At 37.7% G+C, this 23,184-nt stretch overlaps 1 protein-coding gene across 3 annotated transcripts in view; it reads left to right on the forward strand.

The window, feature by feature from the left end:
• Positions 1–1,118: 1,118 nt before the first annotated feature.
• XPO4 (exportin 4) overlaps positions 1,119–23,184 on the forward strand; it is a 125,465-nt gene continuing 103,399 nt past the window's right edge. The window contains exons 1-2 of one of the 3 annotated variants that reach the window (XM_057490356.1): positions 1,119–1,739; positions 4,355–4,398. Coding sequence is in view for 1 of the 3 variants with exons in the window: in XM_036910138.2 (XP_036766033.2) it covers positions 1,674–1,739 (66 nt within the window). In the remaining 2 variants the exon portion in view is untranslated. Of the gene's footprint in view, positions 1,740–4,354; positions 4,399–10,722; positions 10,861–23,184 lie in introns of those variants that run through there. The other 2 variants (XM_036910138.2, XM_036910139.2) reach the window with 2 other exon arrangements.

Genomic DNA, 23,184 nt, shown 5'->3' on the forward strand with positions numbered 1-23,184 from the left:
AAAAAAGCATTCATTCAAAACATTAAGTAAATCTGAAAGTAAGCCTACTCATCCTCACATTTGAGAAAATACTTTTTCTTCTTCTTTTCAAAGAGTGTCTAGATGCAAAGTTCTTATGTAGTTGCACAAAACAAATGCTTTGGATCACAAGGCCCAGTCTGAAGCATTAAAAGTCTCAAACATTTATCGTCACAAACTATTCATTTGTTACATTTGTACAGACATAGCATTGATCTGCAGTAATTATTCTTTATAGCAGCTAGAGGCATTTTGTAATCTTTCTGCAGATTGCTATACTTAGTCAAATATTTATTGTCTTCTATATGTCAGGGCCCACACTAACCACTTAGTTTCACACAATTCTTTAAAAAGGCCATTAACTGCATTTTGGCTCACTTTACCTTTCTTTAGTGAAAATAGTAAAGGCACTTAGCTTCTCACAAGCAATAACAATCTTGTTAATTAACTTTCTCAACTTCAAGTTGTAGAGATGCCAAACAAGAAACAATCGTGTTTTTCAATGGAGCTAATAATGCAATTTTGTTGCACCGATATATTAGGAAAACTAAACACCTCAAAAGTACGGCTTACTTACAGCTAGTGAGAAATACCGGGAAGATTTCAAGAGGAAACTTACAAATACTAATATGAATTTGACTTTCTGTGTCGCCCCAGGAGGCAGAACAGCACCAAAAGATACAAGTTATAGCTAAGTAGATGTCAGCTCAAGACAAATAAACCCCCTCTTCCAAGCAACCAATGAAAGTTGGTCTGAATATTTAAATAGATGCTTTGGGCACGATTTGCCTGGATTGTCGTAAGAGACTGGGGTTCGTAAGTAAAAGATGGATTTACCAGGCACTCTGTAAAGTACTTTCAACACGGATTCCACAGTTAACATTAACTGTTATGAATCCCTTAAGCACGACACAACTGGTGACAGTTATTACTGAATTCAAGAAGCGAGGTAGTCAAGGTCAGGGCACCTGCCTTTTCTCTCTCCTGTACGAGACAGCACTTGCAAGGAGAAAAGGATGCGTTTTCCTGCGAGGGTCTTGCGGAGATCTTCTGTCCAAGTAACTTTAGAACGAATCTTCTTCTGCAGGACCTTCGGTAGAAAAAACGAACCGCGCTATTCTGTAATGGTCCCTTTTCACGACAGAGCAGCAGCACGCAGAAGACTGAGGCGCACTCCTGGGAGAGAAAGCGGGGCTCCGAGTCAGGTCCTCCACAGCGGGGAAAGCGGGCGGGAGAGGAGCGGCCGGGACGGCGTGAAGGGCAAGGCCTGAGGGAGAGGGCGGACGCCGCGGGCACTGTCCTCGGCGGAGAGAACGGCGCAGGCGGCGAGGGATCACGGCGAGTTCAAGGCCGGGGCGCCGGCCCGCAAGCCCGCGCGAGCCCGGGGTCCCCACCGCCCGGCCCCACCGCCCCGGCCCCGTCGCCCGGCCTGCAGGCGTCCCCGCCCAAGCGGGGCGGCCCAACCTCCCCTCCTCCCCGGCTGCTCAGGATCCGGCGTCCGGCCGCCCCGGCCCCGCCGCACCGCGGCGCCCGCGCCCACGGCCGCCGCGCCGGCCCCTGGGAGCGCGTGGGGCTCTGGGGTCGCGGCGCGATTGGCCGGCCGCAGGTCCGCTCCCATAATGCAGCGCATGGCGCGTCATTGAAGAGAGACCAAGATGGCGGCGGCGCTCGGGCCCCCAGAAGTGATCGCTCAGCTGGAGAACGCGGCCAAAGTCCTGATGGTGAGTCCGCAGCGCCCCTCGCCCCTCCGCACCTGCGGGTCTCGGGCTGGCCCCGCAGCACCAGGTCTTGCCTCCCGCTGGGCTGGCGGCCGGCAGTACCTCTCGGGAGCCTTGCAAGCGGAGGAGGCGGCGGTGGCGTGGCGCAGGATTCTCCGTCCTGCTTTCCTCCTGCCTTCGTTGCCCCCCTTCCCGGCGCTGTCCCCCTAGATGTCTGACACCGCGGCAGGTCCACGGAATATGGTGCTGTCGGAAAGAGGGTTTCCTGTACCCCCGTCTTCGCCCTGCCCGCCGCCCTGCCCGCCGCCCTGCAGACTGGTTGGAGAGCGAGGCGCGGGGAGCGGGTCGGGGTCACCCCGCAGGGCTTTGGTTGGGGCTGTGGGCTCGCTGCTGGAAAGTCGGTGTCAGGAGGCAAGGGGTGGCCCCGCCCAGGTGCTGATAGCAGCCCTGCCCTCTTCCTGCATTCGTGTCCCCAAGCGCTTTCTCTGACCTGCACCCACCTCTCGGGTGACCGCAGCCGGCAGCACGTGGAAGGACCGGCAGGAGGGAGGGAGGGGAAGCTTTGGGACCAAGGTCATTGGGGCGAAACTGTCTAGTACAGAGCTCCGTGTGGGTCGCGAGTGAAGGAGAACTGAGCCTAAGGTGCTCGTTGACTTCATTTGTACACTGTACAATTTTGATGAGTAGGTTATTTGCTCCGGATTTGAGAAGGCCGAGTCAGAGGATAAAGTATTCCACGCAGGGTTTAGAACTAAGGATAAACTATCTATCCAGTTACTCAGTAAACTGTGTGTATTTGGTGGCCCAGTTTTGTTTTTGTAAATTATAATTTATGTGTTTGTGGATGTTTTTTGGAAGTTAGAGGCTAATTTAATTACTTGACTTGATTCAGCCTTTCTAAGATTTGACAGCAGACAGCTTTGTTATCTTTCTGGACTTTTTCCTCTTCCTTTTGGTCGGGTGTGTTTGGGTTATGTGTTAGAGCATAACATTTTTAAATGTTTGAACTGAATTCTAGCACAGTTTTGTTTTCACCACAGATAGCTCGTGAACCTGAGACGTCTAATAAAAAGTAGGATTTACTTCATTATGAACATAGTTAAGTGAATCATTTTGTCACACAAATTTGAGTAGATGACGTTTTCAGACTCTTGCAAGATAAGTCCAGAAAAGAACTAGTTAGTATTCTGCCTAATGCACGGTTCTGTATACATGACATGACTGACATGGCATGACATGACATGACATGACATAACTCAGTGCATAACAGTACTCAGTATTCCTTAAATACCTGAAAATTTTCTAGGAGCTAGGGGCTTCATTTCATTAGACTTTGTAAGGAGTATGCCACTCAAAATACGTTTGCTTTAGTTTACACTGATAAGATAAAGTTAGTGTCCTTCATCATGGGGCTGAATATTAATTGGAAAGTGCTTGCCAGTACCTTCCCTCTTCCTGGCAAAGTTAGTTTAGAAGAAAAGTAGTAAGTACTGTTTATTGAATGCATTCTATGTGCCAGATACTGTGCTTGATGCTTTACGTACTTTATTAGTCCTTGGAACAGTTTTACAAGATTGAGGAAGAATTTAAGTGGCCTGGGTTACCTACCGACTAAGTGGCTGACTTAGGTCTAGAACTCAGACCTTTCTGGCTCTAATGCTGAATTTCTTTCCACTCTACTTCATTGCCTCTTGTGTATGTGGTGTAGCTATCTGCTTATATACTTCTAAACTTCCCAGAGGAGAAGAGTATTGAAAAAAATGCTAGGGTATTAAAGATAGGAAATTTGTTTTTGGAAATTTCCATTTACTATTAAAAAGTGTGTACCAAAAATATGTAAGAGTAGTAGTTACTAAATTATTTCTCAGCATGAAAACTGAATTCTAATTTATTATTAATAATAGTTCACATTAATTAAGTGATTACTATGTGAGAGGCATTATGTCAAACACTTTACATATATTACCTTATTTAATCCTCAGTAAATCTATGAAGTACTTAACTACTTTAATTTTCATTTTATAGACTAATATTCAAACATACAGATGCTAAGTAACTTATCCAGATGTTGAAGGAAAGTGGTAGACTGGGGACTCCAACTCAGATCTTTTACCACTGGTCTGTGGCTCTTAACCTAGAGAATAGTGGGAAACTACTAGAAACTTACCTAGAAAGTAGGTAAGTTAATTTGCTTGGGGTTAGTTAAGACCGTTAAATCTCCTTCATTTATTAAACATTAGAATATTTTTTAAAAAGAGTTGGTCATTTTTACCGTTTACCCATCTATGGGCCTAAGGACATCTTGCTTTTAGAAGATTGCTATTTTAGCTCTTAATATGATCTGGGATTTAAAGAAATAAGTGGTCTTTTACAGTTTTGCTTAGTGTCCATCTGTTTCTTTAGACATAGAGTTTCAGTGTGTAGAACAATCTCGAGATCTTTAATATAGAGGCCTTAGGGAGTGCACAATGGCTATTAGAAGGAAATTGTAAGGCAATTTTTGTGTGCAAACATGTATGTTTGGTAATAGGGTCTATAGCTTTTACCGGCTTTTCTCAAGAAATAGAGATTCTGAGAAATAAGAATCTAGTCTAAGCATTCTCCCTTGCATTCTACAGATGGGGCAACTGAGGTTCAGAGAGGTAGAAGTGACTTGCCAAAGGTAGGTCATAGAACAAATTAGTGATAAGAATGATCCAGACCCCAGATCACCAGTCTCCCATTTCCAGAACTCTTAAAATTTTTACTTGAACATGTTGCATCTCAAGGCCAACATATTATATTAGCATAAATGTTACATTTTATTACTTAATTGGAAGTTTTGAAATGTGTTTTTGTATACTGTAGTTGTTTGCCTGTGAACATCTATAGTCACTGCTGTTTTAAGTTCTTGGATAAGCTGCCAAATAAAGTAGTATATTAGACCTTTAGAGTAAAAAGGATACTTGTGGATTTTATAGGACTCAGCATAGAGTGATTTCCCTCCACTCATCATAGAAACAGGAAGTATTTTGTTGATGCTTGTAAATACTGCTTTATCTGCAGATTCAAGACAGTGAGGTTACTTGCTAGAAAATAAATTTAAAGGTGAACAAGCTAGAATGAGAAAATACTTTTATAAATTAGTAACAGTATGCAAGTGAAATTATCCTGAAAACATTGTGCAAATGGAGCATTGTTTAAATAGATCTGAAAATTTCTTTTCCATAAAGATTCCAGATGTTGGCTTTTACTTAAGATACCTAACTGTAAGTTTTCGAAAGGATATTACATACCAGCATGAGTAAAGTTTACCACACTTAGTGCTGAATTTCTCTTGAGTCTCTCTGGCTGTATGAATTTAGTAGGTTACATGTACAGGCCTGGAAATTTGGCATTGTAGATACATTCTGTGTTATTTAAAAAATCGCAAGAGTAATACTGGAACATGTTAAAGTGAATCAACAATATACACAAATATACAGAAAGGAGACAAGCCTCCTCCCTTCTCTCCCTTTCCCCAGTCTCAGTCTCCCTCCTTAATTGATTCATATTAAGGTTGAATGTGCAGTTGACCCCTCAACACCACCAGAGTTCGAGGTGCCGACATCCTGTGTAGTCAAGAATCTTTTTATGACTTGTGACTCCCCAAAACTTAACTAATAATAGCTTGCTGTTGACTGGATGCTATACCAATAATATAAATAGTCAACTAACATACATTTTGTATGTTATGTGTATTATATACTGTATTCTTCCAATAAAGTTAGCTAGAGAAAAGAAAATGATTTTCAGATTGTTGCAAATCCCCAAAATATTTTTCAAATATATTCATTCATTGAAAAAATCTGTATGTAAGTGGACCTGTGCACACAATGCATGTTTTTCAAGGGTCAGCTGTACTTTGACCATTTTCCCCATGTTTTTGCAATACCCATTATATAGTTTTTAACTTCTTTTTTTTTTTTTACACAAATGATATACTATAAATATTACCCTTGGTTAAAAAAAAAAAATCTAATAGTAAGAAATTCGAGCCGTGCAGAAAGGTATATAGGGGAAAGCAAAAGTTCCCTAAACTTCCATTCCCTCTTCAGAGGTGACTGTTTCTCGGGCATCACTATTGCAAAATACGTCGTTTTTTAAAATGTATTTTTTACGTAAATGAGATTGTATGCTCCATATCCTCTTGCACTTTTCTTTATTTGCCTCATTGTGGATGAATTTTAAAGTTTGTTACCATTTTCTTTTTTTTCTGTGTGAGTAGATATAAAATGTAGGATGTGTTTTGATTTTAGAGATGTCATAATGGAAAAGGTTAGTATTCTGTTAGAATTAATAATACATTTGTTGGAACCATAAGTACACATAGTGCTTTGCTTATTGTCTTGCATTTCCTTGGCTTTCCTCTTCCGCTTCCCTCGGGCTGTTGTTGTTGGTGGTCCTGAGTGAGTGTGCGCAGTGACGATGTAAGGGGGGGCAGAGCACGTAAGTCAGCTGATGCTTTATAGAAAAGTAATTCCATGGATTTGAAGGATGAGTGGGAAGAGAGGGATAAGGGGGGAAAAGGGGCATTATGATTAGCACACATAATGTAGGGGGGGGGCATGGGGAAGGCAGTTTTAAAACTAGAATGGATTTTAATAAACCTATATGCAACTTGAATGAAAGGGAACCCTGACTGGTTTTCGTGGTTTTTATTGTAGTGGAGTTTGGTTACTATTTTGAAAGCATCTGCAAAATTGTAGTGCTATGCTATACAAAAATTATTACCATCTAATTTGATTCTCACATCAGTCCTGTGACGTAAATAGGAAAAGAGATTTCATTAAACTTTATAAATGACAGCATCTGAGAATGAGAGATGATAAGTGATTTGCCTGGTCATATAAGCTGGCTTGGATCTGGAATTCAGTCTTTGGTCATTCATTCATTCTAGAGCATTTCTTCAGTATGTATATGTGGGCATGATACTGTGTATGCTGAGGAGACAGGAGAAAGACCTTGTTTTCAAGGACTGCACAGAAAGGCAAAACTATTAACAGTTTGTTAGGTAATGCTACAATAGAAGTCTATACTCGTGCTCTGTGAGAGTACAGAGGAGGAACATTTATCTCAGACTGAGGTGGTGACCTAAAAAGGTCTTCTGGAAACATGTGATCCTTAGGCTGATTCATGAAGGACAAATTGAAGCTTTCCAGTTGAATAAGGAGAATCCCAGGTAAAGGGATATATTTGTATGAAGGCTTGAGAGAACCAATTACAGTGTGTTTGGGAAATATTTGAGCATTTATTTAGTAGATATTTCCTGAGTCCTTCCAATGTAAGGTTCAATTCTTTTATTATTTTGTAATCAATATACATGTCATAAAGTTGAGATATTTGATTATAACGTATACTTTTCCTATTGGAAAGATAGGAATAAGCATTTTTATTTATTTCAGCCTTGTCTTTTAGGCTTTTCTGTGCAGTAGATAGTAGAAAACTGGCACTAACAGAATTCTTTTACTTAAAAACTAGCAGGAAAGTTTTGTTTAAAATACAGTTCAATTAAAAACAGCAGCAGACTCACAGAACCCAAGAATGGACTAACAGTTACCAAAGGGAAAGGGGCTGGGGAGGATGAGTTGGAAGGGAGGATAAGGGGGGAAAAGGGGGCATTACGATTAGCACACATAATGTAGTGGGGGGCATGAGGAAGGCAGTATAGCACAGAGATGACAAGTAGTGACTCTCTAGCATCTTATGACACTGATGGACAGTGACTGTAATGGGGCATGTGGTGGGAACTTGGTAATAGGGGGAGTCTAGTAACCATAATGTTGCTCATGTAATTGTACATTAATGATACCAAAAAAACCCAAAACACACAGTTCAGTTAAGCTTGTATTTTGCAGTTGGACTTTTTCAAACTCAACTAATTGTATTATATCCAGTGATCCAGAGAAAAAATGTGGAAAGATCTCTGAAATTGTCCACAGAGACCTAAAAGGCAGTTGATAAAATTCAAAAGCATCTTAACGATTAAAAATTAAATAAATGAGGAATTGATAAAAATGATACAAAATAGTCCTTTGAAACCACTAGTAAATGGTGATATCCTTAACAGTAAAATAGGGAGTCCCAATATAACTATTATTCAACACCTTCTGCAGGGCTTAGCTGATAAGAAAAAGGAATAAGTGCAATTACTGGAAAGAAAAGTAAAAAAGATTATTTGCAGGTGAGATTCAGGAAGAGAAAATTCAAGGATATTAACTACAAAACTATTAGAAACAATAGTTGTTTGGTAAGGTGACCAGACAGAACACAAACCAATTGTAAGATTTCCTTTCTACCAACAATGATAAGCTTGAAAGTGGAAAAAAGATCTTGTTTCATTACGAATAATAACTAGGAATAAATTATAGGACACTAGTAAGAAGAATGCAGCATTTTAGTGAAGAAAATGATACTTTATTTGAAGAGTATAAAAGAAGATGTGAATTAATCTTAATTAATTAAGGCGGGGTTCCTCAATCCAAAGAATTCATCTGGTGAATGTGGCAGGTCCTCCCTTGTTAATCTACAAATTGAGTATAATGTTGATCAAAGTTCCTTCTTCCTCCTCGCCCTTCTTTGAAGTAGGAGAAAAACTTGACTAATAATTATAACATATCTGGACGAATAATTGTATGAGGATAACAAAGAACATTTAAAAAAGAAGAATGCGGGGTTTGGGGGATTGATGTACAGCACCGGCATGGGAAAAGAATAGGTAGGGGGGACAGAATAGTCCAAAACCAGAACTGTGATTAAAATGGCATTTCATATTGTAAAGGTATGGGAAACAGATGGTGCTAGTGGCAGTATAAAAAGCTTCAAGTTTTTGGTAGACAGTTTAGTAGCATGTTACAAAATCTGCATATCTTCTGACCCCACCTGTTGCACTTCTAGTCATTTATTCAACCTCTGGGAATACTTGCACATACACAAAAAAATGTTTACTGTAGCAAATATACCTTTCTGCAGTAAAGTACTGAAACAATGTGAATATCTAGTTGGAAGAAATTGGTTAAATTAACTGTGGTATTCTATATAACAGCATTTTATGGAACTCTCAAGAAATGTGTATCTAATATACGGTAGTATTTTTTTTTTTAAGACAGATCTGAATGGATATTGAAAGATGTTCAAACTAAGTGAGAAAAATGTGCAGAACAATATATGATCCTATTTTTGTTTTTAAATAAAAAATCTTTATTTGTAGATGCAGAAAAACAATTGAAAGATAGATATTAAACTTTTAGGAATGGCTATATAGGAGTGGGATTGGAAGTGCTAAGAGGCCTGAATTTCTGTTGTAATGTAGTTTGAAATTTTTTACGATGTGAAACGTCGTTTTGATAAATTTGAATGTTGCATTTGATTTTGAAATCCATAACTACTTTCTTGAATGTTTTATAATTTTTATGTCAGAAAATTAAAAAATATATCATGGCTCATGCTGAGTAAAGACTATATTTGTGGTTTTTGCACTTATAAATCAAGTCATCCCATTTCTGCAGATTTCTTTAATCACTGCTAGTTAAGTAACTTGCTAACAAATAAAAGGGGAAAAAGTCTTGAGAACAAGTTATTAGAAAACAAACCTTATTCTTGAGAAGAGGTGTGGATTTACTCTCAGGCCAAGCTCTATTCACTTGCAAATGTGGGAACAATTAGGCCCACTATAACATGACAACAGAATATTCTAGAGTAGGGGCTTTCAAAGTTAAGAAGGTACATAATCAGTTTTAGGATGATTATTAAAAATGCCTTTTACTATACTTTTACTCTGTGTTTACTATGAAGGTTCTGGTTTACTAGGCCATGTCTCACTCCATTCCCTTACTTTTAATGGCTTTTTAAATAGGGTTGTCAGAAAGTACAGCATAATTCTTAGCCCCTGGTTTATATTCCAGCCGTGAGACTGTTCCCATCTACAGTTTTTGTTTTCCAGTCAACGCTGGATACATAATTTTCAAGGCCCCATGTAAAATGAAAATGTGGGGCCCCTTGTTAAAAAATCGGGAACGAAGTGCCAATAGAGGTCCTAAAGTATGAAGTTTTTTCCTTTAAAAATATTTTCTTATCTATAAAACATAGGAGTAATAGTGTTTTCTGCAAACATAAGTTGAAAAAGAATATTTTGGTGTCATACTTTTATTCAATACAATAAGTAATACACATGTGATACTTTGGTCATAATATATTTTTGGCTTGCTTTTCTACAAATTTATTAGGTTTCAGAATTTTTACTTAAGTTCATTCTCAGTGTGATTGAAAGTGGTGTCAGTTGCTCTTGACAAATGCAAGATTGCAGATAATTTTTGATAATTTTTGGTTTGAGTAGGGTCTTTAACCTGATACAACTAATACTAACTAGAGCTTTTATGTTTTATAGGCTGTGACAACCTTGGGATAAATTTTTGGTTAATTATTTACAAATATAACTTTTAGTACATTTAGAGTGGGTGATCTTTGTAGAACCTTTTTTTGGAAAAGATTTAACTCCTCACATAATTCAGTTTTATGTAAGTCCAAATTTATTTTCATGTGAACATTTTTTTGGGAAAAGATTTAACTCTTCACATAATTCAGTTTTATATAAGTCCAAATTTATTTTCATGTGTAAATTTATACAATATTGTAATGTTTCCTCTGACAATTCTTGTTACTTACAGATATTGTACTAGAAAACCACAAGTGGCTTAATGATTTGTATGTAATTAAAAATGCCTGTTTATGCATCCTGCCACTGTATATTCAAATATAAAAAGAGTAAAGTTAGTCTTCCTCATTAATAAATGGCTCATACAGAATTTTTTATTAAAATAGCATTTTCAATCACATATGATGATCCTTAAATTTAATTTCTACTAAGCCTGTAGATAATTTACTTTACTGTAGCAGTTTTGAAGAATAGAGTTTTTAAAAGTTTTAAGGAATTCTAATAATGCCCTGAAATGCATATTGCAGTGTCCATATGGACATTTTTGTTTTGTAATTTTACTGATGCAGTTTGCTGCTTGGGTTCCTGTTGCAGTACGGGCTGGAGAGCTGCTGTTCGTGCAGGCGTTTCCGGGACCGGCTCTGGGGGTGAGCGGGCAGGCTGGCCGAGCGGGTAGGTTCTGGCACTGTTGTCAGTTTGGGCCCAGCTACCACCACAGCCAGCTTGGGGGCCTCTGGCACCCCAGATTGCCTCAAGGCATGTATATGTGTGTCTGGCCCCCTGCCTGTCTTCATTACTCCCAGACATGCTCCATTGTCCCATTGGCCTGCACTTAATAAAAACAAGTTCAAGGATAAAATCTTTAGGAATTTCAGGATGACAACAGCAGAGTATCGTATTAAGCATGGGACCCTTCTGAGAGATGGGCCCTGTGTTGTCACACAGGTCACATGTTCATGAAGCCAGCCTTGGGCTCCAGCGTCCTGGGCTTCAGTGCATCACCTGTGATCTGCTCGCTCCTTCCAGAACCTGATGTGTCTGTGTGTGTATTCTTTTGGCTTGAAACGCCCTTTTTCCTCTTTTGCCTAGTTTACATTTAATTCTTCAGATCTTGGTGTAGTTGTTTACTTTGGCAAAACGAGCCTGACCACTCTAAACCAGATTAAATTCTCTCTTCATAGCACCATTTGCTTTAGTAACATTTATTACACGTACAGCTTTATGCTGTCTATTTCATTACATGATTGCCTCCTGCTGGACTGAAAGCTCCATGAGGACAGGGATTCTGTTTGTTTTTGCTGCTTGCTGACTGACTGTTGTATCCGAAGTGTCTAGCGCATTGCCTGCACGTAATGTTTGATAGTAATTCATGGACTGAAATATAAGAACAAACGGCTTTAAGGGAAGGCAGGTAGTGTAGTGGCGAGTTTAGACCGATTACCCAGGTTTGAATTGAGGTTTTATGACCCTCGCTCTTTGTGAGGCTTTGGGTGAGTTTCTGTCTTTCCAGCTTCTTTGAACCCTTCTCTCATTGCTTTCTTTGCATCAGCCCCACCAGCTCTCTTTCAGCCCCCCTCTCTGCTAGCCTCCATAGCACCACAGGACATTTTGTATCCTAGTCCCTCTGCCTAGAATGTTCTTCACTTTCACCTAATCCTTTAGGTCTCTTCATAGTCACTTTCTCAGGAAAGCCTCTCTTAGCTTCCCTGAAAGGTGAAATTCACCTGTCCTCCTCCTAGGTAACTATGTAATTCTTTCTTGACACCTGCCATATTTGGATTTTTACATTTATTTGTGTTATTAGGTAATGAATGTTGGTCTCCCATGCTAGACTCTAAAATGTATTAGTTTAGGGACCTTGTTTGCATATACTAGTTGCTCAGAGTAATGTTTGTTGAATGAAAAAAAATGAATGAAGTAAGGAGGGAGTAGTGTAAGATGAGCCTAGGGAAATACACGGAGGCTGGCTTATCTAAGACCTTATTTACCCTAATGAATCGCCTTGAATTCACCCAGTAGTTTGACTTGTCACGTCTGTGGGTTTGATATGTCACCGGCAGCAGTGTGAACCAAGAGAAGCAAGATGTGAGGTAAGAAGACCAGTTAGGAAGCTGTTGAAGTTCGACAAAGAGACTATGAGATTCTGAACAAAGCTGGGGCAGGAGAGGATGTGTTAATGTGGGTAAAATTGTAACATTTCCGGAATATCTCGCCTGGCTTTGGTTCATTTGCATATCCTCACGGGTGGAGAAAAGCTCATCTCCATGTCAATGGGTAATTACCTGGGCAACCCAGGGCGTGTCTGAACCTGAGAGGTTAAGGGGAGGGGCTTGCTTGCTTGCTGGCTTGCTTGTCCTGAGCAGAGGAGAGAGACGGCGCTGGACTGTAATTTGTAAGCAATAAATGGGTTTTAAATTTTATTTCTCCCTTTGTCTGATTTTGGTTTTAGAGATATTTTGCCCCAGGATTTCCTCTCCCCGGATTTACAATTAATATTATTAAACATTTAATGTCAAAGTGATTGTCATAGTAAAGGAGCGTAAATACATATTTGGGGAAAGCTGAGGAGTACCCCAAAACATCTTGTAGAAGCTCAAAATCTCTCAACTTTTATTTTAAGAGATTAAAAGAAATTTCATTCTGATTCACAATATCTCTGTGTTCTAATGTAAAATTATTTTTCCCTAATCTTTGAATCAGATTAATAATTTTAGAAAGCTGATCCATCTTTATTTTGTGGCAGTGATCAGAGATGTAATTAGAAAACACCAGTAATATATTTAATCAGATAAGATAGTAGACAAATCACCCTGTTACTATAGTAGTAAGCACACAGGAGAATTACTGAAATTTAGGAATTGAAAACCAATATACCACAGAGGCTCTGGAGCCAGACTGTGTGGATTCTCCTTGACTCCGTCCTTGATTAGGTGTGTGACATTTGGCAAGTCACTAAACTTCTATGTGTCTGTTTCTTCATCTCTAAAGTAAGAAAATATTATCTACCTGAGGGAGTTAATATGAAGATTAAATGATTTCATTTATATTACAAAGATGTTTAGAATAGTGCCTGGCCCATAGTTCAGTGCTCTGGGTTAGCTGTTATTTTGTACTTTTATCTATTAAATATAACATTGCATCAAAGCACATAAATCAAGGTAACCTTCTATTAGTAGGCAGTCAATAAATATTTGTAGAGTTAAGTAAATTTCTTCTAGAGTAGTGCTGATAGTACTTTCTGCATTGATGGAAAGGTTCTATATCTACCCTTATGGTAGCCAGTAGCCACATGAGGCTGTTGAGCACTTGAAATATGCCTAGTGCAAGATAGGAACTAAAATTTTAGTTTTTGTTAATTCAAATAGGCACATTTAGGTAATGGCTATCATATTGGGTAGCACTGGTCTACAGCATGGCTATGTCTTTGTACTTATTTTCTGATTTGTAAATACTGATTCCATATTTCAAATAATTTTCAAGGGTTCTATCATTACTTCTGGTTGTTGCATTCCTACTGTGAAAATGCACTAGTGATTCTCGATCTCAAATGCATCTTTAATAGATTATGCCTTAGCATTCTGATTTTTTTGTGCTGTAGAATCATCAAAACACAGTACTGTTGAAAACATTGATAGCACATATTGATAAAGAGATGGCGGCCATATTCTTTGCTTCATAATTATAAATCATTTTTAGATTTATAAACACCAATTAGAACAATAAGGCAATTTTTTCAGCACCTTTATATACACATCTACCATGAACATTTGTCTATTTATTACTGTATCAAGTGAATTTTTTACACAGACATCATAAAAGAGTAAAGAACCCTGTCACATTGAGACAGAGACCATGGTCCTAGACAGAGTAGAGTGAGGGCCTCTGGAAAAAAACAAAACAAGATAATCCATTGTGAGATTTGCTTTGGCCTACTGAGGGGGGCCCAGCTTATTTTTCTAACTTTACCCAAATGCTGCTTTTCTCCCTCCAGCCCTAAACAAATGATTTGTTGCAACTTAGGCAACGTAGCAAGCAAGCCCAAAACAATATAGTAAAAACAGGAAGGATTCCATCTTAAAACCCAATTAGTTAAAAAAAATTTCTTAACAAACATACAATAACTCAGCCCATCTTGGGAGGCAGTCTTGAGTGATAAGCTCCCAGACCAGGAAACTGCTATCCTGGGCAGAAATCAGAGCAGTAAAATTCTTAAATAACCAGGAAGACTAATAAGAAACTTAGTGTTTCTTCAGAAGTATTTGAGACCACTTAGCAGGTGTACATCCCTAGCCCTTTGTCTCTCAACTGCCTATAAATCCCCTAGACAACGCAGCACCCTGGGGCTCTCTTGGCCCCTCCTGGCCTGAGCCAGGATCTCTGTCCTCTTGCTTTCTCTCTAAATAAAAGCCTCTGTCCTTACTTTCTTTCCTTGACTGCGAAGTTCATTCTTCCGCTCCGTGAACAAGAACCCCATCATCAATATTATATTAGCAAAACAAGTTTGTTCAGGTTCTTTTCACAGAATATTGGTTAATGAAGTGATTGTGTAATGAGTGACTAGATGAAAATACTGTATTTCCTTTCTCCTTGGAAGTATATTGTTGATTTACTGATTCTTAAATTCATCTAATGCGAGGCTTCTCAACCTTGCCACTATTGACATTTTGGGAAAAAAGTCTTTTGCTGTCTGGCCTGGGCATTGCAGGTTGTTCCGCAGCATCTCTACCCTTTACCTGCTGGTTGCCAATAGCACTTCCCAGTCGTGGCAACCAGATATGTCTCCAGACATTGCCAGGTGAGTCCTGGGGGGCAAGATTGCCTCAGTTGAGAACCATTGATCTAAAATATCATCATCTGTGGACTCAAGGTCTGAGATTATACTTTGATCAGTTTTATCATCGTTATCCATCCGTTGGAACTTCCTGCAGCAGTAGGAACATTCCATACCTGTGTTGTGGGGCTACTAGCCACATTTGGCTATTAAATGCTTGAAATGTGGGTGGTGCAACTGAGGAACTAAATGTTTCTTTCGTTTAGTTTAATTTTAGCTAATTTAACTGTCAGTAACCACATGTGGCTCTGGCTGCTGTGTTGGACAGTACAGCTGTACGTCTTGTTGCATTCATCCTTTAGATTCACCGGATAGTTGTGAATATCATCTCTTGTCAGTTTGCTTCTCTGTCATTGTGGGTGGAAAATGAAAAATTCTGAATTCTCAACACTATTCAGTGAAACAAACAAACAAACAAAGACTATAGAGATGGTGTTTCTAGATTGCTTCAACACCTTGGAAGATCATGCTTTACTTGAGCAATGTGGTAAAAAAAATGAAGGATAGTGTAATAGTGACAATTATTTTCTTATTGCATCTCTTTTCTGATTTCATCATTTATTTTTAAATTTCATTATTTTAGTTTTAGCACAGTTGAGAAAAATTGGTGAGTTCTAGTCCTTAGAATGATGAAATAAAAATGTTTCAACATGCAGAAATAATGTGACCACTAAGATCCTATATTATATATTTTAGCCTTATAAAAGAATCCAGCAGATCCATTGTGACTTCACATTAGAATGAGTATCAAAAGTAAAATTTCTCTTTATTCTTTGGAAGACCTTTAAGAAAGTAAAAAAATCATGAGATATCAAATATTATAAATAGTTAGAACTTAAAAAGCTGCAAAAAATTGAATCCAGTGGACCCTAATGGTTCACTGACAGTTACTGACAGTTTAAGGAAATGCTTTTGTTGTCTAAACATTGGGTATTATGTTTGCTATAGTTTTTTAAAAATTCTTTTTATCAGGTTAAAGAAGTTTCATCTATTTCTTTTTTGTGCAAATTTAGTCATGGATCTTGATCTAAAACATATTTCTGCATTTTTTAATGATAATCTTCTTTAATATGTTAATGAGGTGAAAGATATTACTGTAATCCTCTGTCCATCCCCTCCCATCCTCAGAAAGGCAGAAAGACATTTAGCTTTCCACAGTTTCAGTTATCTGCAGGTCTGTGGTCCCAAAGCAGATGATCCTCCTTTAGGTCAGTACCTACATCATTCACCTCCACTTCATCTCAGCACATAGGCATTTATCATCTCACATCATAAGAAGGGAGAGTGTAGTATTATAAGATATTTTGAGAGCAAGAGAGAGACCACATTCATATAACTTTTATTACAGTACAGTGTTATAGTTGTTCTTTCTTACTGCTATTGTTAATCTCTTACTATCCCTAATTTATAAATTAAACCTTGTAATAGATATATATATCTAGGAAAAAACAACGTATATAATTGACCCTTGAACAACCCAGGTTTGAATTGCATGGGTCCACTTATACATGGGTTTTTTTTCAATGAACATATTTGAAAATCTTTTGGAGATTTTCAACAATTTGAAAGAACTTGCAGACAAATTATGTAGCCTAGAAATAATTAGACAATTAAGAAAAAGGTGTGTTATGAATGTATAAAATATATATAGGTGCTAGTCTGTTTTATCATTACTGCTGTAACATCTGCAGTAGTTAAATTTTTGGGGAGTCAAGCGTTATCTGTGAATTTTCAGCTGCATGGGAGTTGGCACCCCTAACCCCTGCATTGTTCAGAGGTTGGCTCTGTAGAGTTCAGTACTATCCACAGTTCTCGGCAGCCACTGGCGTTTTGGAATGTGTCACTTGTGGGTAGGGGGGCACTCCTTAGTTGATTTTCTAATGCTAACCCAGTTTTGTATACCTGAGGTAAACTAACTTGGTCATAGTGTACACTATTACCTCTTTAAAAAATTCCATTGTTTTGATTTGGCATGTGAACTCTGGTAAGGTTTTTTTCATCTCTGTTCATGAGTAAGTAAGGTTGGCCTAAGTTTCTTTTTTTGCACTGTCCTCTGGTTTTGGTATTGGCATTATGTTATGACGATATGCTAACCTCCTAAAGTGGGTTGAAGAGTGTTTGGAGAAAGTTTTGTAATCTCTTGAATCTATGTAGGACTGGAATTGTTCCCTGCTGTTTGGTAAAATCACTGATAAAATCATTTGGGTCAGTGTATTTAAAAGAAAAGCTATTTTATTTTAAACTACTGATTGAATTTAAAAGTTTCAGGACTATTGAGGTTTACTTAAATAATTTGTTACATTTTTTAGTGATTTGTCCATATCACTTGTTACATTTATCACCATAAAATTATTAGTTATTCTTTCAGTTATCTCCCTATCATCTGAGGCATCTGTGGCTACAATCTCTTTTAATCTTGGCTGTTTATATATTTGTGTTCTCTCCTCCCCACGTCCCTCCTTGATTAATTTTGCCAAACTTCCATCAATTTTATTAGTCATTCCAAAGAAGCAACTTTTGGCTTTTTTGTTTATATCTATTGTGTATGTAATTTCTGTTGCATCATTTTTTGCTCTCTATTATTTCATTCTGTTTCCTTTGGGTCAGTTCTGCTATATTTCTAAGTTCTTAGTTTGGATGTTTAGTTCATTTGTTTTAACCTTTTATATTTCAGATGTAAGCATTTAAGTCTATATACATTTTCCCCTGGTACTCTTATTTGTATGCCACAGGTTTTGATACAAAGTACTTTTGGTCAATTCTAAGTGTTTTCCATTATGATTTCTTCCTTTATCTTTGGATTTTTCTAGTTGTTGTTAAATCAGGTTCTAACTTAATTGCTTCGTGGTCAGAGAATGTGTCATGTATATATACCAATTATTGAAAATTTGTTTGGGTATGAATTATGGCCTAGTATGTTGTCAGTTTTTGTTCAGTGTGTGTTTGAGAAAAATGTATGATATCCAGTAGAGGTGCAGTGTATGTATGCCCATTAAATTAAGCTTGTTAAATCTTTTGGTCTCCAAAAGCTAACAGTTACTGAGAGAGGTGTGTTAGTGGATTTGTTGGTAATCCTGTTATTTTTGTTTTTTATATATTTTAGGCTCTACAATGTTACCCACATACCGTTTTAGTTGACCCTTTTATTTTATCAGATAACCCACTTCTCTTTAGTAACATTTTTCCTTAAATTCTGTTTTTTCTTATAGTATCATAGCTATGTTAGTTTCATTAACTTTCTTTTGATTAGAATTTGCTTGGCATGTCTTTTTCCATCCTTTTACTTTTAGCTTTTCTATGCTTCTGTTTTTTGTATGCATGAAGTTGGATTTTCTTTTTTATCCAGCCTGACAATTTTTGTTTTCATTTAGAAGGTTTGTTTATTTATATTTATGTGTGGCTACTGATAAATTATGATTTATTTCTATTACCATATTTTGTGTGTGTGTATATATGTGTGTCTCTGGTTGCCTTTTTTCGGGGTTTTATAATCATTTTTTTTCTTACAGTGTTTTGATATCATAGCATCTCTCTTTTATACTTTTAAAATTATTTTATTGACCAACGTAAACATCCATATTCAATTTACTTTAATCTGTAATTTCTATATCAGAACAATACAAGAACTTAAAAACACCTCTTTCCTGATTTATGTGCTGTATTGCCCAGAGTTTTAATCATCTCTTTTTAACCTCACAAATTTATCATTTAAACAATAAAATGAGTGTTTGTTTAGATTTATTCATATAGTTAGTTTATTTACTTCATAGTCCTTTGCATTCCAGACTTTCCATCTGGGATCACTTTCCTTTTTGAAGTATATCCTTCATAATTTCCTTAAGGAAGAGTGTTTTGGTAGTAAAGTCTATTAGTTTGTTTTCAGGTACATTTTAATCCTTGAAAGACAGTTTACTTGTTTATACATTTCTGATTATTTTCTCTCAATATTTTGAAAATGTTACTCTGTTTATATACCTGGAGGTGGAATGCTCTCTTTTTTTTCCTTATTTTTTATTAAGGTATTATTGATATACACTCTTATGAAGGTTTCACATGAAAAAACAATGTGGTTGCTACATTTACCCATATTATCAAGTCCCCCCCATACCCCATTGCAGTCACTGTCCATCTGTGTAGTAAGATGCCACAGATACACTATTTGCCTTCTCTGTGCTACACTGTTTACCCCGTGACCCCTCATACCATGTGTCTAAACATAATACCCCTCAATCCCCTTCTCCTTCCCTCCCCACCTGACCTCCGAAAACCCTCCCCTTTGGTAATTGCTAGTCCTTCCTTGGAGTCTGTGAGTCTGCTGCTGTTTTGTTCCTTCAGTTTTGCTTCGTAGTTATACTCCACAAATGAGGGAAATCATTTGGCACTTGTCGTACTCTGCCTGGCTTATTTCACTGAGCGTAATATCCTCCAGCTCCATCCATGTTGTGGCAAATGGTAGGATTTGTTTCTTTGATGGCTAAATAGTATTCCTTTTGTGTATATGTACCACCTCTTCTTTATCCATTCATCTACTGATGGACACTTAGGTTGCTTCGATATCTTGGTTATTGTAAATAGTGCTGTGATAAACATAGGGATACACATGTCTTTTTGAGTCTGAGAACTTGTATTCTTTGGGTAAATTCCAAGGAGTGGGATTCCCGGGTCACGTGGTATTTATATTTTTAGTTTTTTGAGGAGCCTCCATATTGCTTTCCACAATGGTTGAAGTAGCTTACATTCCCACCAGCAGTGTAGGAGGGTTCCCCTTTCTCCGCATCCTTGCCATCATTTGTTGTTTTTAGTCTTTTCAGTGCTGGCCATCCTTACTGGTGTAAGGTGATACTTCATTGTGGTTTTAATTTGCATTTCCCTGTTGATTAGTGATGTGGAGCATCTTTTCGTGTGTCTGTTGGCCATCTGAATTTCTTTGGAGAATTGTCTCTTCATATCCTCCGCCCATTTTTGATCGGCTTTTTGGGTGTTGAGGCGTTTGAGTGTTTTATATATTTTGGATGTTAACCCCTTGTCGGATATGTCGTTTACAAATATATTCTCCCATACTGTAGGATTCCTTTTTGTTCTGTTGATGGTGTCCTTTGCCGTACAGAAGCTTTTTGGTTTTATGTAGTCCCATGTGTTCATTTTTGCTTTTGTTTCCCTTGCTCAAGGAAATGCGTTCAGGGAGAAGTTGCTCATGTTTATATTGAGATTTTTACCTATGTTGTCTTCTAAGAGTTTTATGGTTTCATGACCTATATTCAGGTCTTTGATCCATTTCGAGTTTACTTTTGTGTATGGGGTTAAACAATAATCCATTTTCATTCTCTTGCATCTAGCTGTCCAGTTTTGCCAACACCAGTGTTGAAGAGGCTGTCATTTCCCCATTGTATGTCCAAGGCTCCTTTATCATATATTAGTTGACCATATATGGTTGGGTTTATATCAGGGCTCTCTGGTCTGTTCCATTGGTCTATGGGTCTGTTCTTGTGCCAGTACCAAATTGTCTTGATTACTGTGGCTTTCTAGTAGAGCTTGAAGTTGGGGAGTGTTATCCCCCCTGCTTTAGTATTCCTTCTCAGGATTGCTTTGGCTATTTAGGGTCTTTCATGGTTCCATATGAATTTTAGAATGATTTGCTCTAGTTCATTGAAGAATGCTCTCGGTATTTTGATAGGGATTGCATTGAATCTGTAGATTGCTTTAGGCAGGATGGCCATTTTGACAACATTAATTCTTCCTATCCATGAGCATGGATGTGTTTCCATTTGTTGGAATCTTCTTTAATTTCTCTCATGAGTGTCTTGTAGTTTTCAGAGTATATATCTTTCATTTCCTTGGTTAGGTTTATTCCTAGATATTTTATTCTTTTTGATACAACTGTAAATGGAATTGTTTTTCTGATTTCTCTTTCTGCTAGTTCATCATTAGTGTATAGGAATGCAACAGATCTCTGTGTATTAATTTTGTATCCTACAACTTTGCTGAATTCAGATATTAGATCTAGTAGAATTGGAGTGGATTCTTTAGGGTTTTTTATGTACAGTATCATGTCATCTGCAAACAGGAACAGTTTGACTTCTTCCTTACCAATCTGGATGTCTTTTATTTTTTTGTGTTGTCTGATTGCCATGGCGAGGACCTCCAGAACTATTTTGAATAAAAGTGGGGAGAGTGGGCATCTTTGTCTTGTTCCTGATCTTAAAGGAAAAGCTTTCAGCTTCTCACTGTTAAGTGTGATGTTGGCTGTGGGTTTGTCATATATGGCCTTTATTATGTTGAGGTACTTTCCCTCTATACCCATTTTGTTGAGATCATGAATGGATGTTGAATTTTGTTAAATGCTTTTTCAGCATCTATGGAGATGATCATGTGGTTTTCATCCTTCTTTTTGTTGATGTGGTGGGTGATGTTAATGGATTTTCAAATGTTGTCCCATCCTTGCATTCCTGGAATAAATCCTACTTTATCATCATGGATGATCTTTTTGATGTATTTTTGAATTCGGTTTGCTAGTATTTTGTTGAGTATTTTTGCATCTGTGTTCATCAGGGATATTGGTCTGTAATTTTCTTTTTTTGTGGTGTCTTTGCCTGGTTTTGGTATTAGAGTGATTCCGGCCTCATAGAATGAGTTTGGGAGTATTCCCTCTTCTACTTTTTGGAAAAATTTAAGGAGGATGGGTATTAGGTCTTCACTAAATGTTTGATAAAATTCAGCAGTTGAAGCTATCAGGTCCAGGCGTTCTGTTCTTAGGTAGTTTTTTTAATTACCAATTAAGTTTCGTTGCTGGTAATTGGTCTGTTCAGATTTTCTGTTTCTTCCTGTCTCAGCCTTGGAAGGTTGTATTTTTCTAGGAAGTTGTCCATTTCTTCTAGGTTATCCAGTTTGTTAGCATATAATTTTTTTTTTTTTTTTGATAATTATTTTTTATTGAAGGGTAGTTGACACACAGTATTACATTACATTAGTTTCAGGTGTACAACACAGTGATTCAACATTTATATACATGATAATTCTAAGTACCAGCTATCACCATACCAAGTTGTTACAATATTTTGACTATATTCCTTATGCTATACATTACATCCCGGTTGCTTATTTATTTTACAATTGGAAGTGTGTACTTTTTCTTGGTTGTTGTTGTTAGGGCATCTCTCATATTTATTGATCTAATGGTTGTTAACAACAATAAAATTCTGTATAGGGGAGTCAATGCTCAATGCACAATCATTAATCCACCCCAAGCCTAATTTTCGTCAGTCTCCAATCTTCTGAAGCATAACGAACAAGTTCTTACATGGAGAACAAATTCTTACATAGTGAATAAGTTACATGGTGAACAGTACAAGGGAAGTCATCACAGAAACTTTTGGTTTTGCTCATGCATTATGAACTATAAACAGTCAGTTCAAATATGAATACACATTTGATTTTTATACTTGATTTATATGTGGATACCACATTTCTCTCTTTATTATTTTTAATAAGATGCTGAAGTGGTAGGTAGATACAACATAAAGGTAGAAAACATAGTTTAGTGTTGTAAGAGAGCAAATGTAGATGATCAGGTGTGTGCCTGTAGACTATGTGTTAATCCAAGCTAGACAAGGGCAATAAAACATCCACGTATGCAGAAGATTTCTCTCAGAACAGGGGGGGTGAGGTTCTAAGCCTCACCTCTGTTGATCCCCAATTTCTCACCTGATGACCCCCCTGCGACTGTGCCTGTCTTAGGTTGTTCCTCCCTTGAGGAATCTTACCCGTCTCTGGCTAACCAGTCATCTTCCGGGGCCATACAGGGAAATGTTAAGTTGGTAAGTGAGAGAGAAGCCTTATTGTTTGAAATGGTTAGCTTTTTATTTCTTTGCATATTTATGCCCTGTGGCTTCTATGCCCAGCATTTCTCTTGAGGTATCTTTACCACTTGGAGGAGTTATGATACTCGGTAAATTTGATATGAGGCACGAATTCTATTTAAGAATTCGTTGTAATTAGGAAGAAAGAAGAAAAGCTATAGAAGTAGCAGGCGGGAGAAAACATGGGAAGATTGATTATTTCTTTGACATATCTTCTTGTAGAGTAACTTCAGCATGTATAGATTTTAAGCTACTACTTAAATTGCGCACACACATTAACATAATAGGAGTATAGTTACGTAACCAAAG

The sequence above is a fragment of the Manis pentadactyla genome, chromosome 2, assembly GCF_030020395.1.
Source record: "Manis pentadactyla isolate mManPen7 chromosome 2, mManPen7.hap1, whole genome shotgun sequence".
NCBI classification, from domain to species: Eukaryota; Metazoa; Chordata; class Mammalia; order Pholidota; family Manidae; genus Manis; species Manis pentadactyla.